Source organism: Macrobrachium rosenbergii, chromosome 21 (assembly GCF_040412425.1).
Source record: "Macrobrachium rosenbergii isolate ZJJX-2024 chromosome 21, ASM4041242v1, whole genome shotgun sequence".
Classification (NCBI taxonomy): Eukaryota; Metazoa; Arthropoda; class Malacostraca; order Decapoda; family Palaemonidae; genus Macrobrachium; species Macrobrachium rosenbergii.
The window spans coordinates 31,062,392-31,072,472 of record NC_089761.1 but is presented as its reverse complement, the minus strand read 5'-3'; the positions used below and the strand labels follow the sequence as shown (position 1 = coordinate 31,072,472).

Sequence of the window (10,081 nt, the reverse complement as noted above, 5' to 3'; positions counted from 1 at the left end):
TACTTTTAGCTACAAAACTGTTGGTGGTTGTTAAAGACTAAAAAATTATATGAAAAAAGAAATAAATGACAGGAGAAAAAAATATGAACCTAACAATCAAAACAAAGAAATTCAGTTGCAATGTTGCATGATTTGTAAATCATACAGTGCCAGATATGACTGCTCTACATAGAGCATGCTACTCAAGAACAAAAATGGCTTTTTATTTTTTTTTTTTAAAGTGGGGAGTTAATACGTGCTGAAAGATAATGAATTAGGTACACCAAATTAACCATGAAGAATGCATAATAAAACGTTAATATCTTCTAAAAAAACAAGCAATAAAACAGTCAAGGACACCTTCAGATGAATGTCTTTTATTACATAAAATGTAATATGTCAGTTAACTTTTATAAAAATAAGTTCAAAAATACAGATTAATGAAATAAAAGGTATATATATATATATATATATATATATATATATATATATATATATATATATATATATATATATATATATGCATACATACATATATACTGTATACAAAATCTAGATTCCGTGTATAAATAAGATTTGTTTGAAGAACTGTCACAATGATGCTGAATAAATACAAGACTTGAAAAGTAGGTTCTCAAACAGCAAAATGAATTCCCAAGGGCAGTCAGGAATGTCAGAACTGGAATGGTTTGTTGAGGTAGAGTGGATAAACCAATAAAAACTCGAGTGTTACAACTTTTAATGCAAATGAAGGATTACTCTGAACAACAGTGATGAGAGATGAAACTGATTTTGAATGTACATTCAGAATGGAGATGGATACTGAGAAGTGATTTATTCATATACAATTACCCTTGATGAGAGACACCAAAAAGTGTCGTAAATATACAGTATAAAGTACAGACAGCAATGCAATACTTGGGATGCAAGCACATCTGGAGACTACAGTACACATAGGGTTAGACTTGATGAGGCAAAGTGACCAGATGGAGAAGTGGAGAGTAGGCCCTGCGTAATATTCTTAGTGCCATGTTCATTATCTAAACAAACATTGTTATCACAGATCAGTTGGAACAGTAACAACCATCAAGAGAACTATAAATAGTCAAACTTCCACTGCAGCATAAAAAACAAATGTTTAAATCATATATGATGTAAAATATACGATGAAACTTCGTACAGATTCGATGAGATCTGAAACACGTCACTCGCGCGCACTCAACATTGTTTATTTACACAAAAAGAAAACAAACAGGACGGTAATTATGTGTAAATGCTGAACTGTATTTTCCATGTTCACGAACGAGAATCCTTTTGGAATGCAATAATTTTGTTGAGTATTGCCAAAAAAAATATATGCAAGAACACTTCCCCCTTACACGTGCCCTTAGGCTCTTGATTACCTCATAGAGGCTTCTCAAGATTTTATGCCAAAACAAAAGAACTGTAACAAATAACGAAGCTTTTATGTCTTTTTCTTTCTTTCAGCTGAGGGAAGAAGCATTTCTGACAGGAGAGGGCTGGGCATACGGGGTGATACACCCATCCACCCTCAAATGGCTGCCAGGAGTTGACTTTCCATATTTTTTGTTTTTTCCCAATTTCACTGAACAGTAATCCATAATTCATAATGCAAAAGCATTTTGATAACCCCTATACACCTTTTTTTTTTTTTGTTGCTCTAAAGCAAAGTGCTGCCATAACATACAAACAGTTCAAATGATATGTTGGGGAAAACTCGCACTTGAGAAAAAACTTAAACTTTTGACAACCAATTAGTGGGATCTGCTTCAGTTCTGTTATGTATTGCACATAAAATGCTATGCAAAGATAAATAAATAACTTCAAGAAGTTAGGGAACCATTGTGCTTAGAATCTAAAATATTTACCGAGAGCACAATATCCATCCCTAATATTATGCACCAAAGTCTAACAGCATACAACTGTTAGTTCTTCCATATGGCTTCTTCTTGCAAAAGTACTAAAACAGTACATTATTACTGTAGCTTTTAACAACTGCTTTATTCCACTTTGTTCAACGTAAAAAAAAAATGAACAGCAGAACGCAAAGCATAAACTGATGCCACAATCTCATTGCTGCTCCAACAGTTTGTTAGTCTTCTCACTACTTCATAATATGGAGTTCCTACTTTCATTCTCATAATTACTGTATAATTACTGTTGCAATGTACCTCTTAGAACAAGAGGTAAGTTTGGAGCAAGTTTTACTAGCCCCAAGAAGCTCACAGGTATTCTCTGGAACGAGACTTTGGAATTGGCTGAGTTTCATTACGAGGAGATGAGGCCTGTTCAAGGATCTCATCCTCCAACATCCCCCGCACCATAGAATCTGTCGGAGAACTAGAGTCTGTGGGAGATGTACGAGGTGTTCCAGCACTTTTAGCTCTATTTTTGTCTCTTCTTTTGGGTTTTCTAGGCTCCTCATTTCCCGCCACTTTTGGCAAAAATGACTTAGAGTCTTCAGGATCAGCAGCTACATCACCAGCACTTGTTGTAGCTCGATCTTTTTCTCTACGGGTTGTTGTTCTAACTGCCACTGGCTCATCACTAACTGGTCGGACACTCACTGGTTGAGAAGCTGATCTCTGAACGTGATTCATTCTGGTCATGACGTCAGTCATGTTGTCTTCTAATCTTGTTAGCTTCTGATTCATTCTTTGTATTTCCAGTTTCAGATCAACCTGTCGGGTAAAGTACAATTACCAGTTAAGCAGAGCATAACAAAAGTCCCTGTATTACTTCAGAAAAGCTGAAATATATTAAATTAAAAATGTGTAAACTATGAAGAACATTTTCATCACCTAGCCACATTCTAATGATAAGAAAATGTAAACACTGTTTATAACTAACTGATAATCCGCGGTTCTCAAAAATGGCTCAAAAGTTTACTAAAAACAATAATCAAATCTTATGTTATAACGCACGGCCTTTGAGAAGCAACCAAAATAAACACTCGGTTTTTTTTACCTTGAAGTCCATTAGACTGGAGATAATTTGTTGACAGTCTGCTGCAGTAACAACGGGAGTAACAGGAGCTATGTAGTCTGTCACATTGCCCGAGTCACTGTCTTGCAGCTTATTCTTTTGGTCCCGACCAACTCCAGAGTCTGAGGAATCCAGTTTGTTCAAGCGGAACTTGGTGTTCCCCTCCAGTGCAAGAGTTTCCTATTGGTATTGATAAACTTGTCAGCCTTGTTGCACTATCAATAATTACCAACAACAATAAATGAAGAGTACATCAAAATTTATTTCACAGATCTGCTGATTAATGCAGAACACAAACACAAATTGAATCTGTAAGGAAAAAAAGGTTAATATTTAAATGGCAGTGAGGAATAATTGGTTGAAGTATCTGGATTGGAATATGGCAGTACTATATAAATATATTATTAGTCTGCTTTAGCTCTCATTCTGGTGATCACTAAGGCACTTATATACTGCACACAGAATATTACATCTTTATCTTTTAAGACGTGTTCACAAGTGGCGTGATGCCTTTCTGTCACATTCATATTCAGGGATAAAAATCTTTCCATTACGATAGGCAAAAGTTATAGGATTTGGTCTATTATTGCTCCACAAGTGCTTAACTCCTGAATGCAAAAAAATGCCATCTATCCTTGAATCAGTCTGACTAAAGAGATACTTTTCTATATTTTTCCCAAACTGTTAATTTATATGAATTATGACACATCTTCAAATCTCCTCTCATTCATAGACCATACCATGTGTAAATGAACCATTATAACTTCAACATATCAATAAGATACCAGGTACTGGTCATCAATGAAGACTTATTTTGCCTTTTTTATAACTTGTGATCACTACAATACAACTACAAACAGGGACACCATTCTGTTTGCTAGGGGAGAGAGTATAAAACAAAAATAAGTTAATGACTATGCTACACAGAACTTCCAGTCAGGAACTACCGATTTTGGGAGGGGGTGGGGGTATGATATGGGCTACAGAGGGCCACTCAGTGAGCATTAACTACTCCATTCACTTCTATGTCCAATTCCTTATTCAAGAAACTGACAAACCTTGAAGGAAAAAAAAATACCCACCCTCAAAAAGTTATAACATTCAGGAGTAATAACCATAAATAATTGCCTTTCACATACAAGAAATGTATAATGTATTCATGAACACAACATTAACCTGTCAATAAACAGGACCTGACAACTGTGATAAAAACCAGTTGGATGACTCTACAAGTAGCTGTGATACTGTAGTGTTTGAGTCTAAACTTACTTACCTCATTTATGAATAAATATTGCAGCTGAACTCAGCTAGCAAATAAACTCATATCAAAAGTAATATAGTTTTATCAACTTTTTTTTAAATGACAGTATTCACTTTTTCGTCAAACACGTAGGATGTCAACAATATGCTAAAAATGGGTGTTTGCTATGTTGCCTTACAACAATTATCATGCAGACATGCACCATGCAATATACTGATAGAATCTCATGAAGTGACAGTTTTAAAAATTCGTCTACCGTTTTAGTTCCAGAGCAGACATTGATATTTCCACAGAATTCAATGTTGGCACTGTACTCTGCTAGATACTGTCATATGATAAGGCTGAATAAAATCATAAAATATGAGAGTGAAATCACAAAATACCTGTTCTGGAGTGAAAAAATCATTCTTGATTACAGTTACCATGACAGGTTGAGAAAAACCAAAATAATAATATCACTAACTTTAAGAACTATTCATTAAGGAACTACGTCTCACGTCCATTCCAAAACAAGGAAATCTGGATAGCAACAATTGTATAACTGCAATTAATTTCTTACAAACGACTGAATATTAGTGCATTTGATACACTTTAAAATCTTTGTGGCCCCAATTTCAAGGAATATGGTACAGTATTCCATAAGACGTCACCTCATCAGGCTAGATTTAAAGCAAGTTAAAAGACCCAATGCAGTACTTCTGAAGGCACCATGTTTACTAAAACATTCTATAATTGCTTTCTTGGTAATCAGGTAACAATTCTCCTCAAATTTTAAATTCCTATAACATACTTTGAAGTAAAGTCTGCAATGTGGCTTCAGCCCCATTTAGTTTTCCACAACAAAAAGTCCTTCATTGGATTATATTCATGCAATAAGGCATGAATTCTAGTGACTCAAATTTATTCTAGTAATCAAAACACACAGCACCACATCAAGTTCTAATAACGATAAGTCAGTTTTTGATCATCAAAAAGCTGATATTCCTAAACAGCCTTGCCACATGTATTAATTAATATGCATACAGTTTGACACTGACAGATTCAAATGCCAAGATATTTGAAACAGCTGGAAAGTTGAAGAAATATACTGTACGAACCCAGTGAATTAACACAACCACAAAAAAATCAACTGTGCCTGCAAACGCAACAAAAATCTGAATAAAAATTACAAGTGGAAGATACAAATATTCATAGTGTAACAAATTCCGTCAATGACATTGGCCAAATATTATGTGAAGCAGACAGTGTCATATTTACAATGTAATGCTTTAATAATTCTTTAAGAAATTATCTAGGGTGAAAACATACAGTGCCTTCTTTACAGTACACATTCTCCAGGAATACCCTGCAGTGTCACACTCCTCAATACTCAGACAGATTATACTGGAAATGTAACTCAACAACACTGGGATAAGGGCTAACCAAAAACTTACTACAACACAGGTACAGTGGACAAGCAAAACAGATAGTACATATAAATGTACGTACAACAGGCAGGTTAAGGTAATGTGTAGCGGTATTGACAACTGCCATACAAAAGAGACAGTTTATTCGTAAAAACTGTCGTCATAGCTGGCATTTCACATCAACTTTATCTGGTGTCAATACAGTACTAAACCGTGGGTCAAATGTCTACTCAGTAACAAAGAAAATAGCGTAATCGGTTTGGGAGATTACTGCAAGGATCAAAAAAGTGTGATTTTATTCATAGCCCTCGGTACAAATTTCGGTACAATTATTTTGATCAAACTGAACAAAAAAGCTAATTTTCAAGAAACAGATGAAGAGGTGCACCAAATTAGCCAGATTTATCTTTACCCTTATCACACCAACTTGATCTGTTACATGTAGACAATTGGCACATGTTAAATCCTACTATGTACGACGCAGAAACAAGGGTCACCTCAACGCACAAGGAGATGAGGCTCCTCGTCAAGTATTACTCTTGCTTTCAGCAGTAAAACTCAGGGGGGGGGGTTTACCATGTTTATTCAATCTGCACTACAAGGGGTAACCAGCATGTTTGGGGGGACAATAACTATCATTACCTTCTTAACCACTGCCTTTGCACTGTTGTTATTGTTATTGTTGTTGTTGTTGTTGTTGGCCGAGGAAGTTGTGGTGGAAGAGGAAATATTGGCCCTCTTTGGGGTCACTCCAAGAGTCTGTTGATTAGCAGAAGATAAAAAAGTCGAAGACAAATCCCCAGGGAAAAATGGATATAATTAGGTCAGCAGATGAAAAGCTTTGAGAGTTTTCTTCTTACACAAGGCCTAGTATACACACATACAAATACATATATACACATACATACTTACATACATATATATACTGTATATATATCATACATATATACACACATATTTTCTTAAACTATGAGGGAACTGCAAAGATATACCACTTCAGTTTTTCGTTAGAAGGAATTACTGATGGTGTTTCACACTAAAATTTTCAACTAAAATAATGTTGAAAGTCTTACTAATTATCCATGAGATGTCTAGGCTACATTGGATATATTTTGAAGATCAAACAGATGCATGAATGCACTAAAAATCTGAACCAATTGTTACAAATAACTTGAGAATATGCTATGACAGCTATATTAAACTAAGATCAATTGTGCTTGAAACAGAGGAATGAAGTGATAGAAGCATTATCAGATCAAACTAAATGGCTAGGAAATATTTAACTGTAGAACACATGCAACATTATATAAATCCCCGCACCAAACTATTTATTAAAAAGTACTCATAGTAGAAGGATCTGAAATGGAGAGAAATAAACCATTAGTTATGGAGAAAGCCATATATTTAAAAATAAACCTCTGCAGACAGCTTTTGGAAATCTGTTCGATTCCCCTTTTCAAACAGATTCCCAAACGCTCTCTGTAGAGATTTATTTTTAAATATATGTACCCATGCATAACTGTGGATTGTTTCTCCAAACTATTTATTTGATTTTGTTAGTCTGCCATGAAATTATATTATGCAATTATATAACCACAGAAACAATGGACCTGTCTTAAATCAACCTTTTCATTAACTCTTATTTTCTAGATTACCCAAAGGCCTTAGGCTGCAATGAAGTCTTGAAAGATAAAGTGGTAAAGACGGAACCTTTTCATGCCTATCAAGAGTAAAAGTACAGTTTTACAGTCGGCTTAAAGTCAGTATACCCATGTCATCAACAATGTCATAGACCATGTCACATGTGTAAAACACACAGACATTAATTGCTCAAGCTTTGGTTTGCCTATGCCAAACATGGAACTTATTCTGAATTCTATTGCACTACGGAAGAAGTTATAAAACAAAATTAGGAAGCTCACAATGAGATACACTTAAAATAACATTTATTTGAAGATTTCAGCCAACTATAAACTTACCTTGAGAGAGAGAGAGAGAGAGAGAGAGAGAGAGAGAGAGAGAGAGAGAGAGAGAGAGAGAGAGAGAGAGAGAGAGAGAGACCAAATAAACATACATATCCTGTTGCATAAACACATCTAGTTTATAAAAACTTCATATTTCAAAATATATGAGAGTCCTGGATAATGGAATAAAGCTCCTGTTTACAATAGTTTTAACTCTCTACTTTCCATTACCTGTAAAAAATTAAATTAAATTCCTTGTTATGTGAGAACTGTTTAATTTACTCACTAGTGGTAGAGTGAATACTGAACATATCTGCAATCACAGATTGTATTATCTACATGTACCTTTCAATTAATTTCCAAGGTTACGTTGGATAATTTGAAAAAATAATCCCCTCAACATTAAACATTCCCTGGAAACAACTGTATTGTAGAACATACAGCATGCTGACTTATGAAATGCTGAACAGCATAGAAAAATCATGAACAAATAAAACAAACAAACATATGAAATGGACAAATGCACATTAAAATATAATCCATTTTACCAAATGTATAAAAATTTGCAAAAACATTCTTATCGAGATACAACCACAAACTTGTACCGCAAAGTCTTTGAAAGATATTGTGACCTAAGAAAGTCTTTGAAAGATGTTGGGACTTTCTAAGATCAGGTCTTTGCAAAAACGTTAGACCTTCTACGACACTGTCTTTGAAAAATGTCAGGATCCTCTAAGGCAAAGTCTTTGAAAGATGTCATTACCTACAATGGAAGTGTTTTTGAAAGGTGTTAGGACCTTCTAATACCTCATTTTTGAAGGAAGTTGTGGCCTTCTGGACAAATTCTTTGAAAATCATGAACTTCAAGCATAATTTGACTATTACCATAAGATTCTCCAAGAGTCCCCTAAGAAATTCTGAGGAGGGGGTCTGGAGGAGTGCAACATTCTGAATCATAACAGATATTGCTGTGCATACCCAGGTCTCAAGAGGGTGGAGAGAGGATTTGGGTGTTGAACAAACATTGGCAGGTATTTAGTCTCAAGGCATTGTGTGCAACTTATATATGATCTGTTCCTTGCTCCATGTGAAAGGTGGCCATTAGACAGCCATGTGTTAAATGTATGCCCAATTCTTTGAAAAGTTACCAGCACTTCCACATTTCTTTCTTTTTTGTACTGATGACTGCCATAATTTACTGTTGGTTTAATCTGCTTTAACCTTTTTAAAAACATGTTTCATCATTCCACGAATCCTATCATTTTTATATTAAAATGAACTTCACTGATGTCACAATCATTCGTGAGAATATTTTTACTTGATCCAGTCAGACTTGTTGCAGATGTGGCCTGCTTTAACTGCATCACCTTTGCTTTTAGTTGCTTAATAGACAAGGATCCAGCATAGATCAGCATTTCTGCCAGCCTCATATTACTTATGGAAGTATTTTATCTGCTGGACATGGAAATTTTCCTTGACAGAACTTTTTGGATAAGTGATGGCCCTTACTCAACATAAAAAAACTATATTACCGTATATCTTCTTATCCATAATACCTTGCAATGGGAGATCCGGAAGTGTATCTGGCTGAAACATATAAACTATGACAATCCTTCCGAACACAATTTGAAAGAAAACAAAAAAAAAAAAATAAGAATAAATTCTTCTTTAATTATGACTTACCTTTGAAAGACTAGTATTGTGCTTAACCCCAAGTCCTCGTATGACACCGTCCTGCATGAGGTTCTTCTTGTTGCATTCATCGGTTGTGGAACCCTCATCTTCAGGTCCTCCTCCCCCACCACCACCTCCTCCTCCCCCACCCTTCTCACCAGCTTGAAAAAATGAAAGAAAGATGTAAAGAATTAAAAGGAAGCATATACTTGGGACTTGCAAGAATTCTCTTTGAAATGCAATCTATACAAAACTGAAATGTGACAGCAAGGCAAGCTATTTTGTGCAAGATCATCATGAATTATAAACACATTAAATACAGATAATTTTGATCCATAGGAAATATCTAAAATGATGCACTCATCCAATAAATTTCTTCTGATCATTTGGTATAATACCTTCACTGTAGTAAGCTGCTAAAATACAATTAACTGTAGTGTACTGTACTAAAAATTTTGTATGAAAAGACTTTAATCTTCATCATATTCAACATTACTTTGGGTTTCAGTAAATTTTTGCGTGCTGTAATTCTTTTAATTTTTCAGGTATAAACCTAACATTACCTTATCTACATTTAATTAGAACTTGTAAATTATACTGTACATACATTTTTTAAAACTTCCAGGTTTTAAGCAAGATTTCTTTAGCATGTGTGTTCAGTATAAGTGGTCTGAGGTGTGGCTTTACAAATGCACTGAAAGGCCTTAGTCTTTGTGAAGTTTGGTTCTGAAAAGGGGGCAATTATCTCTACCAAGCACCATTGTGGTAATAATCCAAAATAAGTAGAAAAC

General features: G+C 34.8%; 1 protein-coding gene across 4 annotated transcripts in view; it reads right to left on the bottom strand.

Moving 5' to 3' along the window:
* Positions 1-1,741: 1,741 nt before the first annotated feature.
* LOC136849849 (potassium voltage-gated channel protein eag-like) overlaps positions 1,742-10,081 on the bottom strand; it is a 449,348-nt gene continuing 441,008 nt past the window's right edge. For 2 of the 4 annotated variants that reach the window (XM_067123318.1, XM_067123319.1), the window contains 4 exons: positions 9,300-9,451; positions 6,295-6,411; positions 2,968-3,165; positions 2,083-2,681 (listed from right to left, as the gene is read on the bottom strand). In XM_067123318.1, coding sequence (XP_066979419.1) covers positions 2,223-2,681; positions 2,968-3,165; positions 6,295-6,411; positions 9,300-9,451 — 926 coding nt within the window. In that variant the 3' untranslated portion in view covers positions 2,083-2,222. Of the gene's footprint in view, positions 2,682-2,967; positions 3,166-6,294; positions 6,412-9,299; positions 9,452-10,081 lie in introns of all 4 variants that reach the window. The other 2 variants (XM_067123320.1, XM_067123321.1) reach the window with 1 other exon arrangement.